Source organism: Notothenia rossii (genome assembly GCF_949606895.1).
Source record: "Notothenia rossii genome assembly, chromosome: 1".
Taxonomy (NCBI): Eukaryota; Metazoa; Chordata; class Actinopteri; order Perciformes; family Nototheniidae; genus Notothenia; species Notothenia rossii.
Window position 1 is genome coordinate 10,037,343 of NC_136912.1, and position 21,373 is coordinate 10,058,715.

At 39.4% G+C, this 21,373-nt stretch overlaps 2 protein-coding genes across 3 annotated transcripts; one reads left to right on the forward strand and one right to left on the reverse strand.

The window, feature by feature from the left end:
• Window positions 1-1,902: 1,902 nt before the first annotated feature.
• Window positions 1,903-9,290, reverse strand: LOC307033191 (uncharacterized protein). Its single transcript, XM_079671557.1, has 12 exons — window positions 9,137-9,290; window positions 8,229-8,379; window positions 7,747-8,129; window positions 7,140-7,365; window positions 6,792-6,844; window positions 5,881-6,031; window positions 5,705-5,791; window positions 5,456-5,530; window positions 5,268-5,354; window positions 4,987-5,064; window positions 4,358-4,600; window positions 1,903-3,425 (listed from the first exon to the last, which is right to left on the reverse strand). Exons 1-12 carry the CDS (start codon window positions 9,143-9,145, stop codon window positions 2,635-2,637), a joined length of 2,334 nt encoding a protein of 777 aa, XP_079527683.1. The 5' UTR covers window positions 9,146-9,290; the 3' UTR covers window positions 1,903-2,634.
• Window positions 9,291-11,646: 2,356 nt separating this feature from the next.
• Window positions 11,647-20,591, forward strand: LOC307033203 (bifunctional apoptosis regulator-like). 2 transcript variants are annotated; one of them, XM_079671585.1, is made up of 9 exons: window positions 11,647-11,825; window positions 12,624-12,904; window positions 13,281-13,379; window positions 13,720-13,813; window positions 15,341-15,513; window positions 16,492-16,636; window positions 17,559-17,738; window positions 18,412-18,608; window positions 18,924-20,591. In XM_079671585.1, exons 2-9 carry the CDS (start codon window positions 12,624-12,626, stop codon window positions 19,114-19,116), a joined length of 1,362 nt encoding a protein of 453 aa, XP_079527711.1. In that variant the 5' UTR covers window positions 11,647-11,825; the 3' UTR covers window positions 19,117-20,591. The 2 variants fall into 2 exon arrangements, with proteins under 2 accessions (XP_079527711.1, XP_079527710.1); XM_079671584.1 differs by having other exon boundaries at window positions 11,648-11,825; window positions 12,604-12,904.
• Window positions 20,592-21,373: the final 782 nt, after the last annotated feature.

Genomic DNA, 21,373 nt, shown 5'->3' on the forward strand with positions numbered 1-21,373 from the left:
CTTGCGTACCATGCTGCGAATGGATCTGGCCCTTCCTACATCCAGGACATGGTTAAACCGTACACCCCAGCACGTGCACTCCGCTCTGCATCAGCCAAACAGCTCGCTGCACCCGCACTGCGAGGGGGACCCAAGTTCCCGTCACCAAAAACACGTGGGTTTGCTATCCTGGCTCCAAAATGGTGGAATGAGCTCCCCATTGAAATCAGGACAGCAGATAGCTTACACATCTTCCGACGCAAACTGAAAACTCATCTCTTTAGACTCCACTTCGAGCGATAGAATTACTAACAAAGCCCTTATATACTAATAAAGGGCTGGCTTTCTAAATGCCAGTTGAGTAGCACTTGAAATGTTTGGCTCTATGAAACCTGATGTACTTATATGATTCTGTTTTCTTAAAGGTTGTATCTTCCTGGTCGAATGCACTTATTGTAAGTCGCTTTGGATAAAAGCGTCAGCTAAATGCAATGTAATGTAATGTAATGTAATTCAACCACAAAAAAACACACTGGACGCTGCACTAGGTCAGACACCAGAGGAGACTGTGAAGTCCACCACAGACGGACCACTTTTGGACAAAATGTACTCTCCATTAAAGGCAGCTCATTGTGGAATAGCCTCCCAACTGAGATACGGGATTGTCCCACTCTCAATAGTTTTAAAGGACAACTTAAAGAATGGTTGAGCAACAAACATCCGTGCAATCTCCACTAAATGCACTTTTATATATCTCCTCTTGCACTTTATGTAGCACTTTTATCTTATCTTGCACTTTATATATCATAGCTGCTACATTGTACTGCCATGTGGTAAATGTTTGTATGCTGCGCATGCTCTTTCTGCATATCATGTATTTATTTGTGCTATGTATATAAATGTCATGTTCTTATATGTTGTATGCGACGTGACTACGGATGGAAATTAGCTCAAAGCTAAAATCCGGCTCATTTACACTTGTAAGCATTATTTTTGTTTTCAAATGTTCATCAATGTACACTGTCCTGTCGAATAAACGATTAAAGGAAATTAAGGTTTTTCTGTTCAGTCACTTGAAAGAAAAATATTTCACACAGTAATACGCTTTTATTGATGTACTTCTCTTATTGTGAATTCCACCACGACCGTTAACCTGCCACCTCTATTCTCTTTAGACACAGTGCAGGGTCAGAGGGTTGTTCAGGTAATATGTTAATCCATTCTGCCTGACTCACATTGATCCTTTTTTTGACACAAGTTTTTGCAAGTTAGTATCCTCGTAGCCTGTCCTGTTAGCAGCTCTCAATGTGCCGAGTATTGATAAATCTAAGGTGCTGTCCGTGGTGCTGAAGTCGTTTTGAGTGTAGCCCCTTGTCCAAAAGGGTGACGGGCAAAAACCTGGGTCCGTGATTAAATAAATGCTGTTAGAAGTGTACTTACTTAGCCAGTTAAAACAACTTTTTGGTATGAAGGTGAAATACAAATATGTGTCATACTCACCATCTCATATATGAAAGCTTGATACAAGGTAACTGCTTCAAAACAGCAGGCGTAGTCAGCTTTAATCTAGAGTACTCAAAGGATTTTCATGTCGGAAAAAAAAGTAAACAGAAGCCTCCTGGAGCATTTATCCAGTGATGATTCTGAATCAAAACCAGTGTTTTCGCTTTCTCACATTCATCTACGGAACCAGAGATGCAAGGACTCAACTTTCAAATATATATACTGAAAACATATTAGGCAAAAATTAAAATAGCCAAAGAAACCTTTTTAAAACGAAAGGGTTTTATACTAGCAAGATTTGGAATGATTTATAACTTTAGGAACCAGTAAGTTATGCATGCATGTAATGATTTGTTTGAGAATCTGTCTTTATAATGTGGGGTTACGTTATTGAAAAGTTGAAAAAACAGCCCAGACAGGTTTCTGAAAAAAATCTGTATTCATTTAACATGGCTCTTAAAATAACAAGGATATTGTGCATAATTCTTTTAACATTAAGTATTAGTATTTGGCATGCAGGATACAAAGGCACTCAAATCGCACAGATGGGCTACTAGAGAAGAGTAAACATAAGAGCATGGGTACAAAACATGATACGAGAAAGACAACACAATAAATCTTTAAAAATATTCTTGGCAACCCACACAGACTCTGTAGCGAATATCTTCCAACACAGTAATAGAGTGGTGACGAGTCCTTTAACCCTGAATGAGTTAGCATTTTACCACTACCGGTTCCCTCGTCTCAGAGACAATGGGATTTCTCCATAGGATTTTGGAAAATATCTGGATATAAGGTCTGTGTTTGACACAAATAGAAGAGACGGATCACGTTTTGTTCTACGACATTAAAAGTAGGGTAGACATGTGGAGATTATCCGGCTGAACAGAACGTGCATTTATCAAACAGGTTAGTTTTCCACAGACCCTATTTTGAGCTATTTCCCCAAATCCTATGGAGAAATCCTGTTGCTTTTTTGTCGAGGGAACCCATGCGCAGCTTACTTCTGGGTAAATACGTCATCCCTGCACCACTCTGCTGTCTCTGCTGTTTAAGAGTGGAGGGAGTGGAGGAATGGAAGGAAGAAGAACAGGAAATAAGCGCTTGATTAACTGTAATATCTTCAAACAGCTAACATCAATAGATCAACTGTTAGATGTCCATGCTGGCCAGTTGTTTGGGTCTGCCCAGCTGCCTGGTTGGTCCGATGCGTTTCCCAGCATGCGTGCGCTGGTGCTGTCGCAGACCCTGGCGGTAAATGAAGCTCTTCCCACACTCCCCACACTCGTAGGGTCTCTCCCCGGTGTGCAGCCGGTGGTGCACCTTCAGTTCCTCCGCTCTCGAGTAGCCTTTCCCGCAGACACTGCAAATGAACGGCCTGTCTCTAATGTGGGTCTGGTAATGTGCCGTTAAGTACGAGTTTATCCGAAACGTCTTCCCACAGATGGAACATGCGTACGGCCTCTCTCCAGAGTGCTGCATCTCGTGAAGCTTGAGAGAGGAAGCGGTGTGGAAACCTCTGCCGCAGTCGGAGCAGAGGAACGGTTTCTCCCCAGTGTGGATGCGTTGGTGAATTTGGATGTAGCTCTCGTTGATGAACTTCTTTCCGCAGTCGGGACAGGAGTAGGGCTTGGCCTTGATGTGGGTTTTCATATGCTCTTCCAGCTTTTCTTTCTCACTGAACTGAACGCCACAGCGGCGGCAGAAGAGAAGCGGCGATGGGCTGTGGTCGACTGCGTCTGGTTCCTCGGCTGTTTCTGTTTCTGTGTGCGAAGTAACGTGATGTGCTTGTAGAGCTGAATGACTCTCACACTCTGTTCCACAGTCCAGGCAGCGCAGCGACGATCTGATCCTGGACTCGCCCGGCAGAGACTTTAAGTATTCAGAGAGTTCAGATTCTATCGGATTCACCTCCTCGTCAAGATCCGAAGAGCCCTTAAGACCTTCACAGAGACAAAAGTAGAGAAAAATCGTGTTTTACTCTTCAACTTTTTAGCATTGCTTTAGGACTTACTGCATTACTTTCCGTCACAGGTCATTTTAAGGCAACTTGGAAGACATTCATGCTGGTTTTCCTGCACTGCTCTGTGTACAATGTGCAATAGAAAAAAGCTACTGAATCTGCTGAAAACATGAGGTTTGACTTAAGCCTGCTTGACTGAAGTTATGTTTTTTAATAAATGTAGGAATTAAATAAAAAACTATTCGGATTATCTTAACAAAATGCCAATTTCAAGATCGTTTGTTTGGTATCTTTGAGAATACTTACTCAGGGTATATGCAGGAATCCTGAAGTCAAAGGTAATACATGTTAAGACCTCATCGCCACTTTGAGTTCCAACCAGTTACATTGGCGACACACTTTATCTCACATTGACTATATACAATATTGATTGTCCTTCCTCCTTATCTTCCAACCATTTGGACGCAAACTTGCATTTCCCCATAACGATGTTGCTTAACAACCGGCGTAAACGGACTTTCGCGTGCTATCAAGCAGTGAGCATGCAATGTCCTGTTCAGATGACGTCAAATCCAACGGGATGCCGTAAATAAACTACACAGAATCACACTACACACCTACGCAATAACTACATTCAGGCAGACTGTAGAATACAACCTCTTTGGACAATTTATATACTTATTGAAAACAAGCTACAAAATGTAATACCTTGGAAAACGCCGTTTAATACTTCTTAATAGCCTTATTTTTGGCTAAAATGATTGATCAACTTCTAATACTTTTTAAGACCCCGCAGACTTGTTACTTAAAAGAGACAACTGTTAATATTTACATTACATGTATTCATTCAGAGAAATAGTCTATGAGAATATTTAAAATGATTATATATGATTCAGTGGTTTCAGCTCCCACCTAAGTGGACCTTGTGGTGTGTTTTGAGGTTTCCCTTCTGGTTGAAGCCCCGCCCACAGATGGAGCAGCAGTACGGTTTCTCTCCGGTGTGGATCAGCTCGTGCCTCTCCAGTTTGTAGGCATGAGGGAACTCTTTGCTGCACACTGAGCAGTGGTAATCCATCTTCTCTTTGGGCTTCTTCAGGAGCTCAGGAGGGATTTCTATGGGAACACGAACCATCTTTCTGCCGGGGCGCTTCTTTCCTATAAATGGAAAAAGAACAGTGAAATAAAAAATGTTGTCTGTTGATTTAATGCCTACAAAAAAGAGATTGTTGACATACCAACATTCAATCACAAACTAGCCATGTTTCGTATTGCATTGGTAATCTGCATATCAAAATAATAGTTTACACATCAGTATATCCATCGCACTAAATCACTGCATCAGGTTTATTTAACTACAGGCAGCTTTGCAGAAGTACTTATATCCTACACTCACATTTGGGTAACATGGTAACAAATAAATTAAGAACACAGACATCCTTCCTCCCATAGGTTACTCAATGATAATGGTTTCTCCAGGATTAGCTGCAGCTGCTCCACCATGTTTGTTATAGAATATTCTGGACCATCTTATTTGCTCTTACCAGCAGAAACACCAGCATTTCTTCCTTCCCCTTCAGGAGATAGTTTGGTATCTTTCCTCCTTCTGTAAGGTCGCTTTGCTAGCGTAACAAAAAAAATGCTTTTAGTGGGAAACATGTTTAGGCTAAACCGAATTGGTTGGGTATCAAGAAGACTCAAATCCGACTTGTTTTCTGTTCTAAACCAGTGATTTGTTTTTTTATATATTATGCAAGGAATCATAATCACAGAGTAAAATCGGAATCAATGAAACAATACCCAAACGTATTTGTTCATGTTTTACCAGCAACCCGGCGGGCAACTTTGGAGGTAAATTCTTCTGTTTCCACGTAGGTAGGGACATTTCTCTTTCTTCGGGTACGCCTTGATACTACAAGAAAAAAAACAAGTTAATATAACAAAACAATAAAATGCATAATGATTCATTTAAAGCATAAACAAACATTTGGCATACAAATCAAGTACACTCACTTCCTGGCTCTGCCTCTGGGTCCTCGGCACTCAGTGGAGGAGTTTGTGAAACCTTTCTTCTGCCCCTTCTTTTTACTTTGAGACAAAGGAAAGCACCATGAACCATAATCACAAAATGGAAAGATACCGTTATTATATTGATGCTGAAATCGCAGTGCCATGTTACAAAAAACAACCCTTCTAATTCCTTCATATGTACTTCTTAAACCAATATTCAAGATGTGTATTATATTCAAAATCTTCATTCACCAGGATTGAGAGGAACTTCTTTCTCTGTGTCGTCCAATGACACCCCCGTTATTTCTGGAACATTCTTCTTTCTTCTGTGTCTCGTCCCTGGTAACATTTCATTGAAAAGATAACCGAGTCATAACTATTGTTTACATCCTGTACTCTTTTAATGTATCGTTTTGACTTGTGTTTACCACAATATAAGGGCGAGACAGCTGCCATCTTTACTACTCTCTCTCTTTCCTCCCCTTCTTCCCCCACAGACACAACCTCCATGATGAGCGTTGGACTACTGCTGCCTCTCTGGGTTAGGCCTTGCAGGTGAGACTTGGACGGGACGACACCCTGTGATCATAATCATTCAAAACCATCAGCATCTTGTCGCACACTGCATCAAGTGGCAAGACATAAAGACACACAGGAAGAAATTCTGCTTTTGCCTTCAAGAATATCAACATGCAATCGTAAAGGTGGATGCAGTGGAATATTTGCTGTTACGTTTACATTTATTAATAATAATAATAATAATAATACATGACACTTATATAGTACTTTTCTAAAAACTCAAAGACGCTTGACTTGACATTTCTCCATATATTCATAGTAATCCCACATCAGTAGCCATTTCAAAGTAATAATGAGATGACATGTTGTACTTTTGAGTGCACTAGATTGCAAGTTTAATTACTTGGAGGGCAACATGTAAATAATGAAGTACTGTTATGGGGCAACAACTGCTCTCTAGTTCACTTTTATACCTACTTTCATTTGAAGGTACACAAGGAAACAATTACATTTATTTTAGTGTTGGCGAGTGGGTTGTTGGGATGAATTTCCTTCTGTTCAATTGTGGGAAATCTCTGAAATCTGATGTTGTCCTTCAAGAGAAATTGAGACACCGTTTTGGGGGGGAAAATTCATCTTATTGTAAGAAAATGAAAGCAACTTCTAAAAATCATGTAGGGGGAAAGTTAGATGATTCACTGAGAGAGGGATTGTTTGGCTCGTGTTCAAAATCTTTGTAAATAAATCTTGTGAAAAAAATATGCACTTGGAAAACTGCACTTGGGAAAATTAATAAATTGAGTCTTGAAGAAGAAATTACCTTGCTAGCTTGAGGACTTTTTCTGCAATCAGAGCCCTGGTCAGGACTGTCTTCTGTAAAAAGAAATCAAGATAAGTATATTATTATAAGCTTAAACCTGTAATAGGTGTAACATAAATAGCTGCATTCAAATACCGTTCATTAACAACTTAAACAAAATGATAACAGAAAACTAAAAGACAATAGATATCTCATTCATCGAAAAAAGTTCTTGTTTTGAAAATACTTGAATTATTTGGTTGCAAATTCCCAGGAAATGTCTTTTATTTCTAACAGCTACTTAAAATAAGCTCTAAAAATTCATCTCATTTGGAAAACTGAACAGACATTCTTTTATGAATCACTTACTGGCATCCCAATCCACCACTTCTCCATCAGAGTTGATTAGACCCCCGATTTCTTCATCTTCTTTTTTTTCCCCATCCTCCTCCTCCTCCTCCTCTTCCTCTTCCTCCTCCACCTCTTCCTCCTCCTCCGCCTGCAGCCTGACGGTCAGATGCAGCGTTCGGTCCTCTAAGTTTGTAGACGCCATCTTCAGTCCCTGTGACTTCAGGGGGCTACGCTCAGCAGAATCCTGAATACACAACAACCTGATTTGGAAATGTTTTCTAACTGTGTTGGAATGCATAGCGATAAAAACATTTCTAAATCAACGTTGACACTTTAAAGAGAATATATTATGCACATTTTCAGATTAATAATTGCATCTTGTGTCTTTACTGGGACATGTTTACATTCTCTAATGTTCCAAAAACTCTTAATTTTTCTCATTCCGCCAGGCCAGCTCTGTTATGATTGGTCAAACACTTATAGGGTCTCTTTCACTAAAATGTGTGCAGTTTTGTTCTTTAAAACATTTCATATTTTTGTTCTGAAACTCTCTTAATTTAACCGTCAGGATTGTTCGTACAATTCGGATTCACCAACTTCTACCACAATAACTATGTTTACATACTGTTTGGCAAGGTGCTGATCTTTTGGTCTCTGCTTCTTCTGTTGTTGAAGTGCTTTGTTTTACATGCAGGCTCTGCTCTTCACTCTCCTCCCCGGCATTTTGTCTCTGACGGGATTTCATGTTCCTTTTGTGTCCGGGGTTCGTCTCACAGCAGAAGGGTTTCTCTTCAGTGTTATTGCCCTGATGCACAGTCACATTTCCATCTGATTTTCCTTGTATGCAGGAAATCCTAGGTTTTTCTTCCGAGTCGGTGAGCATGTGTGTCGGCCGCTCCTCTCTGGTGGAGGAGCATCCAGAGCTCTCCGTCCCGCATGCTTTAACGTCAGGAGGACATGAGTGTGTGGATGTTTCTTCTTTTTCTCCCGCTGATCTGAAGCTCTCATCTGTGTTTAAAAATAGAAACAAAAATGTGAAAATCATGAACAAGTATATTTTTGTGTATGTATTAAGGTGATGTAGATATTTAAGATTTCACCACTCACGATTTTCATTCACAGTCCACCCTTCCTCTTCCTCTTTGATGATGACTCGAATCTCTGGTGTCTCGCAAGCATTTGTATCATGTTGTTGCAAATTCTGGCCATTATAGTTTTCATTTAAACTCAGTGACAACGGATCTTGGAGATCAGGATCCTAAAGAGAAATACAGACGGAGACAATAATGCTCAGTATAAAAACCAACCTCAAAAACCTTTGAGATGTCTCACAACATTAAGTGCAGCATACATTAAATGAAAAATGCTATACAAAAAATATGAGTACATTGTTACAGTTTGAGTGTGGTCATAATTCAAAGTGTCTCTCATTGACAACAATGAGAGACACTTTGCAATGTTCAGGAGAAAGGACGGTGCTTCATAAAATAAAACTAAAGTATTTATTTGTTTCAAACACATACCATTTTTATGATATTTTTTCTTGGGTTTTTGAAGGAACAAATGCAACACATTTTCCCATAACAATCAGAGGTGGAAGAAGTACTAAGTATTATTCAAGTGTGGATTATACATGATTTAACTCTGAAATGGAGCAGTAGAAGGACACAATAGCAACAAATTAAAATACTCAAGTAAAGTACAAGTCCTTCAAAAATATTAAATGTACTTGATTACATTGCACCACTGTTTAAATGTTACTGAATGCAACCAGCGTTAGTTTAATAACAAACGTCACAAGCTAACTAGCTAGCAATTCACCTTTTCTGACTATTATAAATATTTAATTTAGGAGTGAGAAGGGGTTACATTTAAACTAACCCAGTTTCACCCACACCTAACATTACTTTTGATTAACCTGTTTACCAGTTTAATCTACCCAGCTGCTAGTTAACTACATTAAAGCTACACACAGTTAGCTGTATAGAAACAGCCCCGAAAAGCAGCCACTTTACCTCAAACATAATGGGAAGTGTTCTCCGGGTCTGAAGGATGTCATAAGAAAACCGGGGTGAGGAATTAATGAAGCTACGTTGTTGCGTTGTTGTGGTGACAGCAGCCGTTAGGAACTAACCGCTGCTGCTGCTAGGCCACCACTTCTTCTTCTTCGCTGCTTTTTTTTTCACCTTCCGTGATTGCAGGCTACAAGCTTGGAGGATAATACCGCCCCCTACCGAATGTTATAAAAGTATAAAAGTGAAAGTACTTTATAGAATAAATACTCAAATGGACAAGCATTTTAGCAGAGGTGGAAAATGTATTGAGATCCTTGAAGAAGTATTAATACAACACTGTAAAAATACAAGCCATTACAAGTAAAACACCTCTATTTAAAATACTTAAGTATAAGTACTAAAACCGTGTAAATGTGTGTTTTATAATAATATTAATTAAGACAACTATACTTTAGTTCACTATGGTATCAATTGAGGGACGGTCCCTCTGAGGATTGGTGGCCCCTGGAATGTGTCTCCTGTACCTGCAGAGCCAACATGAAAGTTAATAGGTTACTGTTCGTTATTATCAAGGTCAGGAATACCTCATGATAACTTCAGTCCAGAATCTGACCTGAACTTTGCACTGAAGCAGATTTTAAAAGCCACATGGCAGACATCAGCTGGTTTGAACATCACTGAGTAAAAAAATAGACGACTTCTTCCTCTGTCCTCTTCTACTGCTGCTGGAGGCACACATTTCACTTTCTTTATCATACACATGTTCAAATACTGATGTACAAACTGATTCACAGACTTCTTTTTAAATATTAGTTAAGCATATGGTGCTATTTTATTTCAATTCATAAAATTAGTGCAGGAAAGTTGTCCATTTTTCTTTTTAAGATAGAATGTTATACTTTTCTTAATTCCAGACTACTTTCCATTTAATTTAAAAATAATCATTTTTTCTTTTTAGGAAGTTGGTGACACCACTCCATAACATTCAGGTTTACCCCTTATGAAAATAGACAGTGGTTGAAAAAATACTCTACTTAGGCAAGCCTAAGAATACTCTAGACAAAATATTAGCAATAAGTGTCAAACTAAAGTAGTGGAGTAAATTATAACACATCTTATTCTATTTTACATGTATATAATAACTTCTCTAGCATTACTTGCTAAGCAGTCTTGCAACATTCTCTTGCACTTTTTTTTTTATCTCAATCTGTCATTTCTTGCACTATTTTTATTTGCATTATTTCTTTACATTTGGTCTAATGTTTTATGTCTTATATACATGTTTATGTGCATTAATGGAGGAGCCTGGGACTTAAGATAATAACTACACTGTAGCTACTGTGAATATGACAATAAAGCCTTTGAATCTCTGAATATTTCCCTCTGACATATAACAGAAAATAAATTATTTTTAAAAAAAATCTAATGATATTATAATACATAAGACAACCATAGAAACTAACTTGAAAAATAATACATAAAGATATTTAATATGAAAGATTTTTTTTTTTACTAAAACTAAAACAATTAAGTGAACAAAAATAACAATTAAATATATTGCTTTTTTAAAACATTATCATATAAGACTTGAATCTTTTTTGAAAATGACGCAAAAAACATTTTCTGTTTGCTGCTTTAAAAAATAAACACACACAAAGGTACAGGACGTTTCATGTTTTCAAATCCTTTTTTATTATCTTTGTGAGATTTCATGTTTAAAAAGGTAATGTGATCCAGTCACTTCAAATCAATCCTGCCTGCACATACTGCTGTATAGCTCGGTGGTTAAAGGAGACAGTCCATATCTAGTTCTAAAGAACACAAAATAAAAAGCACTTGTATACTAACCAAGCACTTACATTCTAACAAAGCACTTATATACTAACAAAGGACTGCATGGCGAGTAGCACTTTAAATGGTTTGGCTCTATGAAACCTAATTAAATGTACTTATATGATTCTGTTTTCTTCAAGTTTATCTTCTTGGTCGATTGCACTTATTGTAAGTTGCTTTGGATAAAAGCGTCAGCTAAATGAAATGTAATGTAATGTAATGTAGTTCTCTGTGAGACGTGGGTTCAAATAAAATTCCTTAGAGAATATTCACAAAAAATAAGCACATGCAATAAATAAATAAAATCCTGGATAAAAAAATCTTTATACCTTAAACAGATGTTATTGATGGAGTAAAACCTAAGTGTTAGGAGATAGGATAAGTGTGAAGTGATTTTGGTAGATGTCGTCCATGTCTAAATTGCACATCTTGACACTAGTTTTCTTGTTTATTACATTTCTTTGTGCACGCTATATTCAGAACATTTATAAGTGGTGGGGACAAAATTGGCCATTTCAAAAAGTGTTAGGGACATGTTCCGAGCGCAACTGACGCATATGCTTCTACCACTGAAAAACGAGTAGCAATACACAACATAACATGTGATAGGTGGGCTCGACCAATGACGTTTCGTTTGTTTATCAGGAACCCGCACGGTGACGCGGTGACGTAAGCGTGTGCTTGGTTGGGGTTTTCCACACGGGAGCGAGCACGGCGCAGAGCCATGGTGACAGCTCCTCCGGCAGGATATTCATCTCATCTGCGGACGTTTCGATGCAGGATAACCTTCCGATAGTCACACTGAATATATTTTAACAAGATGTCATCCTCCAGCAAAGGCTATTTCTGAGACGAGGTAAAACTGTAATCTTGTTGAATGTCAGGTTATGTTGTATTACTCTCACTTTCTGTTATGCTAGCGTCAGGTATCATTTGCGTGCTAACTAGCATATCAGTTTTAAAGCTAACGATGGTACATATTGTTATCTGTATATACGAGTGTTTTTCTGGTTTAAAGGGCAGACAATGTTGATGAAATGCTAGTGAAAAGCTTACTGGTCACAGTACAGCTAACGTCCAGATTCCTTGTCCAGATCAGTATGAGATCAGCTAATTAAACGTTAGCTGCAGTGGTGTAAAGTAACTAAGTAAATTCCCAAGCTACCTGCAGTATACAAAGTCATTCGAATAAGCTGTCCCTTTACCAGCTTTGATAAACTCATTAATTTATCGATAATTATAATCGAAACATATAATATATATGATAACAAAATGGGCCAATCTGCAGAATGACTACTTTTATTTTGGGTACTTTAAGTATATTTTGATGCTCATACTTTTATACTTTTACTTGAGTAATATTTGCAATGCATGACTGCAGTACAATCTGGTACTGGTACTTTTACTTAAGTACAACATATGATTACTTCACTACTTCCACCTCTTACTGTTTAAAGTGTAATGTATGTATTCACCTCAGGACATTGCTTATATCATATTGTTTGGAGATGATTGAAAGTCAAGTCATTTATCGGAGAACCGTTAAATAATCATGGAACAGACTTTAAATTGCAGGTTTTCTCTGAGAAACGTTTAGACACTTCTCTTTGAACATTTTTGCTCTTCTCATTCAGACTTGGATTTGTTGCACCAGATGGAGTGGGATTCATCAGATGACGGTCTTGGAGGATCAATGGAGGCCCTCCCTTACTTATCTGAGTCTTCTCAGTCGATGCCCTCCACCACCAACATCTCAGAACATGAGTTCTCGTGCCACTGTTGCTACGACATCTTAGTGAACCCCACCACGTTGACGTGCGGCCATAACTTCTGCCGCCACTGTCTGGCTCTGTGGTGGGAGTCCTCTCACAAGAACGAGTGCCCAGAGTGCCGGGAGAAGTGGGCAGGCTTTCCTAAAATCAACATACTGCTGAGGTATGCTATTCACAGCCAGATCATATCATGCGATGAATGTTTGTCTTTCTGAGCACAGTACTCGCATGTCTCACATACAGTTTTTCCATTGCAGTATTCCAGAGCCCAAGGCCACGTCTTTAAAATGTCTGGCCAATGGCCACCATTCAAAATCCCAGAAATGATATTCCTACAAATTCAATTCCAGTTATTTATTTCTGCTTGAAAATTAACCGAATCAATTGACACTATAGTTGGAGGTTCATTTTCTTTCAGTAGGCTAATACTCAGCTCTAATAGAGAGTTTTGATATGATATAATACACCTTCCTGTCGCTACCCACAAAGTATTTTTAAGGTTTTATTGGCTGTTGTTAATCGAATGTTCTTATCTCTAGGGATGCAACTGACAAGCTGTTCACTGAGGTGGTTCAGCGGAGGAGAGCGGAGATCCAGGACAATCCCAAAATCTCCCGGAGCTTGCTGGCCTTTCAGAGGTAGTACTGTATAATCTAATCTTTGGTACAGTGTGTAAGCCTAGTATACACGGGATGAGCACTCCACATAATTATTAGAGCCCTCTGGTAACATTGTCAGACTCACTCACAATGGACGGCTCAAAACAAAAATGCTTAAAATGGATTCAGCAGAACGAGAGATATGTTCTTTATTCCACACTTTTCCTTCTCAATACCTAGTGCACACATTACCCATCATGCAATGTGAATGGAGATCCCTCTGACAATGAGGATTATTTTGCCCCAGTGTCTTTTCAATCTGTTTACTTATTTAATACCTTTTCTACCTGGTCTGACAAATATATCTACGCGTTTTTAGGTATGGTGACAACTTGGGTAGATCCAAGCCAAACCAGCACAAAGGAGCGGGCTTCTTCTTCTCTGGAGTCCTGACGGCACTCACGTGTGTGGCTGTAAGTATTTAACATCAGTAAAAAAAAAAAGATTTGTGAACATCAAATGGTAACTCGCCCTAAACCAGTTTGCTACCCCGCTGCATTCTTACCAGTGCCATTGACCTGTGCTTGACACTTTTACTTTCATCCGATTCATCAAGTTTTTAGGGTTTTATATTGATTTATTGGCATGGCACAATTATCCACAGGTTACCATGAAAAAGTAACCTTATTGAAAACTTTCTTTTTTTTAACTGTAAACAATGTCATTTCGTTTTTTCTTTCTCTTTGGAAAATAGAAATGATGTCAAAAACGTAAATCTTTTTGGTTGTTTGACTTAAAACCTGTGTGTTTAACATTCCGAACTTTAAAAAAAGACATTTTGTCCCTCTTCTTGCTTCATGATATTAGGAAAGTCTTGTAAACGTAACTATTATAGCGTGGAACATTTTAGGTTATTTATCTTAACTACAGTGGTGTGTATTATTTGCAACTTAGCACAGTATTGGATGCGGAGGTCGGTGGTTCATGTCATGTAGACAGACCATGTTTATTTTGTTCATGTGGCACTTTGGAGCAGCGACACTGTGTGTGGCTACGTGGCAGTAACGTGTGTGTGTGTGTGTGTGTGTGTGTGTGTGTGTGTGTGTGTGTGTGTGTGTGTGTGTGTGTGTGTGTGTGTGTGTGTGTGTGTGTGTGTGTGTGTGTGTGTGTGTGTGTGTGTGTGTGTGTGTGTGTGTGTGTGTGTGTGTGTGTGTGTGTGTGTGTGTGTGTGTGTGTGTGTGTGTGTGTGTGTGTGTGTGTGTGTGTGTGTGTGTGTGTGTGTGTGTGTGTGTGTGTGTGTGTGTGTGTGTGTGTGGGTGGTAAACAGATGAGAGCATGGTTCATGAATGAATATCATAATACAATCATTTTGGTAGAGGCAGCCTTGACCTGTGTGCGAAGAATCTGTTTGTTTGGGTTGATTTTGGCTTTTTGTTTTATTGGCTCACATGAACTGTACTGGAAATGATGTTCCTTAGCAACTGAGATTTGTACGGTTTATCTTTAATTATGATGTATGCTGATTTTACAAAAGGTGTCATCTTGCTGGGTAAAAGCACGAAAAAAAGTCCCGGTATGAAACTACCTGGTATAATCATTGATTTCAATAATTAAAAATATATTTTTTTCCTCAAAGGTTTAGAGATACAAAAGCTGCAGCACATTGTGATACACAGGAGTTTTTTTGTTTTTAGGATTGTTTTATTTCTTCTTTGCAACGACACATGAGCGTTTTAAGCACGCCCATTTCCATTGTTTTCATGGTTGTCTTATGCAAGACACTGTAACTGGATCAAATAAGATAAACCTTTATTAATTAGTAGGAAGAATTCAGATGTCGGAGCAGCGATAAGATGTACTGTAGAATAACCTTGCCATGCGAAATACATATTTTCTTAGCATCCAAACATAATCAATATATAATAATAATGATTACTTAAATGTATAGGACGCTTTACCCATAATGCGTACCTTGTTTGTTAATGTGTGTGTGTTTGCAGGTGATGGTGCTGGTGTACCACTGGAGCAGCGGGGTGGTGGAGCAGCAGGACATGTTGATCAGTAAACCTGTGTCTCACTGGACGCCGGAGGACGTGGTGTCCTGGCTGGAGCTCCTGGGGCCCTGGGCTCAGCTTTACAGAGAGCCCTTCCAGCAGGAGAGCGTCAACGGGAGGTAGAGAAATTACATTTTATTTCAGCAACATTTTTCGTTTCTTTTCTAAGGCTGGAGTCGCACTGTCCCGAAATTGACACCAGATGGACACACGAGTATGGAATTGTGAATTTCGCATGGCCCCGAACTCGGTCAACAGCCAAGCAACAGCCGAAGCTAGTGCGATGCCTACAGAAGGCCACACGATGGCACCCGAACCACACAATCTGTCATGTTGTTTCCATAGCAACAACAACTTCCTGTCAACAGCGTAAATTCGCCTTCAAAATAAAAGCATCTAAATAAAACAGGAAGTTAACCTAAATGACATTTAAGACATACAACTGCAACGAAAGTAACAAAAACAATGTAATATCCTTTGCAGTTTCACAGAACACAAATTGTACTATAACACGATGGCTACAAGACGGCGTTGCGAGGGCTTCACGTAGTCGTGTTGCCTTCCTAAGACAATCGGGCAGCTTTTTGTTTCCTTCGTATTGTCTTCGTGAGGCGAAAAATGCCCGATGGCACCGATGATCACACGAAGTAAAGACGAAGATGACACGGTTTGACAAGATGCCCTCACGATGGCCATACGAAGGGCAAAATGGAAACACAAATTCAACACGAAAATGAACCTTCTGCAATTTTTTGGCATGCCAAAGATTTTGCCACGAAGTTGCTGCCGGAGCCTGAGAAACTCCACCGGCGGTCATACGACGGCTTAAGATGCCCTCACGAATGGCCCGATCTTCTTACGATCAGAGCCGAATTTGAACATTTCCTTTATCGTGTGTCCATCTGGTGTCAATTTCGGGACAGTGTGACCCGGGCTTAAACTATACACTGCAAAATAGAACTGATATGAGTTGTATTGATTCAGAATGTTTCGTCTTCTAAATGTAGTTCTCTGGTGAGGTTGCAAAGGCCACCCTGCATTTGAGAGAAAAACATCATCTCATGTTGTGTGTCATTATGTTGTTTTCTATGCTTTAGGTTGCTGTTGATGCTTGGGGATGAAGAGTTGTTGAAGGCTCCTTACAGCATCGACAACCAGGCTCACCGCCGTGCTATTCTGGCTGAACTGGACAGAGTGAAAACCCTCGGAGTCAAACCTCCACAGAACCTCTGGGAATACAAGGTAAACAGTCTGGTCTGCTTCAAATGGAATAACAGACAATACCAATGATCATAAGAGGAAGTTGATATATTGGAACTATCTCTGAACAAGTTCATGTAAAACATATTCCTTTGCATTCATCTCCACTACAGTAGCATTTTCTAATGTTTTAGCGTATATTAGGCGCTTTCACACCAAGTACTTTTCCGTACTTAGTTCATCAGAACTCTTTAGTTCTGATGAACTAAAGAGCAGATCGCGTTCACACCGGAATAAGTCCCTGGGGGAGGATTAGGCAAATGAAGCCGCTGACGTTACTTCTTCTTCTTCTTCTTCTTCTGCTTTGGGTTTACTGGCAGGCCGCAGTCAACAACTTCACGGCGTATACTGCCACCCGAAGTCCCCGGAGTTGGGGACTGGCTTCAGTAGAAGCTGCTGGGACTCCCAACAGCTTCTACTGAAGCCTTCCGAGTAAATCGCCAGAACGCCGACACCTCCTCATCTCCACCACCGCTCCCATGTTTTCTTTTGTGTTGCCATAAGTTAGTCTCTCTCCGTTGCTGCGCTGGGCTAATGCTAATAATGCTAATGCCAGCAAATACAATGGCGGCTTCACAAAACGTTTCGGAGTTTTACGGGGTGTGGTTTGCAATCCGCCCAGCCAATCAGAAATGGGAACCTTTTTTTTCCACGAAAGTACCACCTCTCTGGCAGGGACTAAAAAGTGGGGGGAAAGGTTCTCATGAACTAAGTTCTAGTTCCGGATTTTTTTGGTGTGAACGCAACATTTCAAGAACTATCGGAACTATACTGGGAAAAGTACTCCGGTTTGAAAGCGCCTATTGAAGAGTTCACTGAATCTCCAGATAGTATTTGTCATATTTCTCACACAAATGACTGTCCTCTTACTCTATATACCTGTTCTTCTCTTACGTTCTGCCAGGTTACTAATGCGGGGAAGTCGCTGTTCTTGCTGTACGCGCTGAAGCGCTCCCCCCGCCTCACACTCTTCTATTTGTATTTATTCGACTACTCGGAAACCTTCCTGCCCTTCCTGCACACCTGCTGTCCGGCCATCACAAACATCGGACAGTCAGTGGAGAGCAGCTTCCTCAACACACAGGTGACACTTTGCAAACTTGGTGTATCCTTCTCTTAGGTCCTCTTCAAAGTTGGGGTTTCGGGTCATCTTTCCCCATGATCACACACTGAAATAAAAAATAAGAATATTTTGGAAATGTTAAATAGGCAGTACTCTAACAATGATATGTTGTAACCTTATTCCGACAAAAATATCACATCAACGAATATCTTGATTTAACGTCTGATCGTCCACTTGCATGTAAATATAATGTACTTCATTGAGGTAACTAGATTTAGATGAATAGATAGATAGTTAGTTAGATGGATAGATGGATAGTTAGGTAGGTTGGTTGGTTGGTTGGTTGGTTGGTTGGTTGGTTGGTTGGTAGAAAGATAGATAGATACTTTATTGATCCCAATTTGGGAAATGTCTTCGTTGCAGCAGGATAAAAAACACAAGCCAATGTACATAAGAGAAATTAAGACACAAGAAATAAACATTCCGAAATATTTCAGAAATATAAATAAAATAGCATTACAAATTTAAAAAGTTAAAAGAAATATATACATGTGGAAAATGTACAAGTGGAAACACAAATTTCCAGTAACAAATATAATGCAGGATATTTAATTACTGTACAATTTATTTCTACTCATATATTTAACATTCATACCAGTTTAATTGTTTCATATGATGTTTCTGTGTTTGTCAGATGGAGCCCAGCTGGCGGCAGTGGGGAGAGTTTCTTGTGAAGTACCTCCTGCTCCCATACCAGCTGATAGCAGAGTTTGCCTGGGACTGGTTGGCCGTGCACTACTGGACGTCTCGCTTCATCATCGTGAACGCCATGCTGCTGTCCGTGCTGGAGGGCTGCGCACTGTGGAGACTCTGGGCGAGAGCCAGCATCAGGTAAACACTTGGCAGGGGGTTTTATGTTCTGTCTTTTTATGTTTTTAAATACATTTTAAGTCGCCTCTTGTGTGTAAGGACACTTGGAAAAAGAGTAGATTACGTCCTAGTTACATACAGGGTGAAAAGAAGTGCTGCAGCATGAGATAAATAAAACACGTTCTGAACATTAAAGCATGTAAACATGTCACAGTAGAAGCACAAAACACAACCTGAAAATAAGCATTGTTCTCTTAAAGCTACAAATGAAGTGATATCTGGTTTCGGAGGTGGAGAAGACTTTATTCACTGACTTCTATGTTCCTCTCTCCTTAGGGCTATGCCACGCAAGATGTGGAACCACTTGTGGAAGATGCTCTCTCAGGGGTTTGCCTTCGCCCTCCTGTGGCCTTTTTTCCCTCAGTTTGTGTGCAACTGCCTCTTCTACTGGGCTCTGTACTTCAGTCCCATCATTAATATAGACCTGGTGGTGCAGCAGCTAATGCACCCAGAAACACAGGCTCTGTAAAAAACTGCATGCTGACAGTGCTCCATTAATACCATACAGTTCACAGCAAATATCAAGAGTTGCTGAAGAGGAGAGGGCGTTTATTTTCAGCAGTATAGTCATATGAGACTGGCTTACTCGCTGTTGGCAAGGAAGTTTTCTCGCTTCCAAGACTTGACTCTGCTGGATGGCTGCCATGTGGAACAAGAGAGTCTTTTGTACAAGAAACAAAACCAACAAAATGAGAATCGCTGAAATATCTGTGATGTTATTGATTACTGCAGTGATTTCTCTCTGCGTGCACAGTGCATTCACAAACCACATTGCCTAGATGGTCGAGAGGGCAGTTAAGAAATTGTCTGGCCTCTTAAGTAATTTTCTGAAAGCTTTGTAGCACAGAGAGGGCTGTAATCCGATGAAAGGAGAGCTTTTTTGACGCATATGCTGCCTGAAGGTGGATTAAAACATCAGTACATGCATTTTTGTCTGGCTTCTTTTATTAAATGTAATCCAAAACAAATTAAAATAAACTGCTGGTTCAAAAATAATTAAAAATGTTTTTTAATTATACGTGTACTGTATAGAAATCCTTATTTGGCATGAATTTAAATCATTGCAGTGCAGTCCTGGCTTTATATGCAGACCTAGTGCCACAGAGCTCTCGGAAAATTCCCCATGCGAGGTTTGGTGATATGGTTGTGAAATGTGTCAAATGTTGAGGCTTGTAGTTCTGCAGCCGGACGGAAACCTCAGGCTTTACAGTTGATGTGAAGAAAAACTAAAATGGCGTCTTTATGAGCAAATGTTCAACAATGAAGCGTGATTCAGGAAGTCAAGATGCCCATTTCACTTTGCCACAGTGACGCGTCCTAAAACCCGGAAGTAAGTTAGCATTTGACCACTTCCGGTTCCTTCGACAAAAAGCAATGCAATTCCTCCATAGGATTTTGGAAAATAATCGATAGATTTATGATTAGAAAATGATAAAAGTAGGGTAGAGACATGTGGATATTATCCGGCTGAACAAAACGTGATCGGTCTGTTCAATGTGTGTCAACTACAGACCTTATTTCCAGCTATTTTCCAAAATCCTATGGAGAAATTGCATTGGTTTTTGCCGAAGGAACCGGAAGGAGTTTACTTCCGGGTTTTAGGACGCGTCACTGTGGCACTCTATTCATGTGTCATTTAGCATTGAAATAAAACATGGTCTTAAAAAAATGGAGATGCTCATAAAAGATATGTTCTAATTCCTATGATTCTAAGTAGAAACTGTTCGGAGCAGATTGTACTTGCTGACAAATATTGTGTTGCACATTCTTTTTTTATTGTTCAGAAACCTTTTGTTTGCAGTATACATTTCCATGTGACGGGTAGGTAGAGCTAATCAAATACTTTTATTTTTTTTATTACATTTTTTGCACTTAAGAGTTATACACTGTGATTTTGTTCTTTAATGTTCTATAATGACAACAAATAAAGATTTTTAAATAATGCTATCGGGTTGTGTGGATTATTTTCTTGTGAAATAGTAATTTACGTCATTTAAACATAAGATACAAATGCTTATAAGGGCAATATCAACAAGGCTCTGGAGATGCTATTATGTGAACTATTTTTTTAAATGTATAATATTAAACAAATGCCTTTCTTCTCAAATACTTGAGTAGTAGCTGTCCACACAGTTTCATAATTCCCAGAAGGGGAGTTTACGTCACATGAAAGGTAAATACAATTATTTGATGCCTAAAATGCTGATTTGGCTTTTAATCATGTACATGTTATTTGTTTCCTATAGGCCGCCTACTTAAATATATTTACCGGGCATTGTTGGAGAGAGCCTTAGATCCAAGATTGTCATTGCCAATGAAGGTGTCACTGTAGTCATTTTTAATAAATGTAATCAAAAACAATGAATCATAACTTTAATCTTATTTAAAACGATTTGATTGATTGAAAACTTTACAACGTCCGCCCTCTAGTGTTCGACCGTCGTCATGGCAGCAACGGCTTTAGTTACAAAAATAGGGACTGTCTGGAAACAGCAGGGAGAGACTCGATACGCAAAAATAACTACAAATATAGTTATATTGCAGTCTTTAAAATATGATACATTTTTACAAATTTATTTCGCATTGCATCAAAGTAGGCTACCCTATTTTATTTCACCCAGTTCTCCTTGATTTTTAAATGCACCGTTTGCTTTAAACGACCGCCCTCTCGTGGTCGACCATCGTCATGGCAGCAACGGCTGTCACTACAACAACGTAGGGACTGT

Bases quoted from the DNA above. Each gene is read 5' to 3' on its own strand.
- LOC307033203 (XM_079671585.1), top strand. From the start codon at position 12,624: ATGGAGTGGGATTCATCAGATGACGGTCTTGGAGGATCAATGGAGGCC. The intron at 13,380-13,719 runs GTAGTACTGTAT...ACGCGTTTTTAG, and splicing joins AGCTTGCTGGCCTTTCAGAG to GTATGGTGACAACTTGGGTA. The intron at 16,637-17,558 runs GTAAACAGTCTG...ACGTTCTGCCAG, and splicing joins AGAACCTCTGGGAATACAAG to GTTACTAATGCGGGGAAGTC.
- LOC307033191 (XM_079671557.1), bottom strand. The intron at 6,032-6,791 runs GTAATTTCTTCT...TTATGATCACAG, and splicing joins AAAGTCCTCAAGCTAGCAAG to GGTGTCGTCCCGTCCAAGTC. The intron at 5,792-5,880 runs GTAAACACAAGT...AAATGTTACCAG, and splicing joins TGTCTCGCCCTTATATTGTG to GGACGAGACACAGAAGAAAG.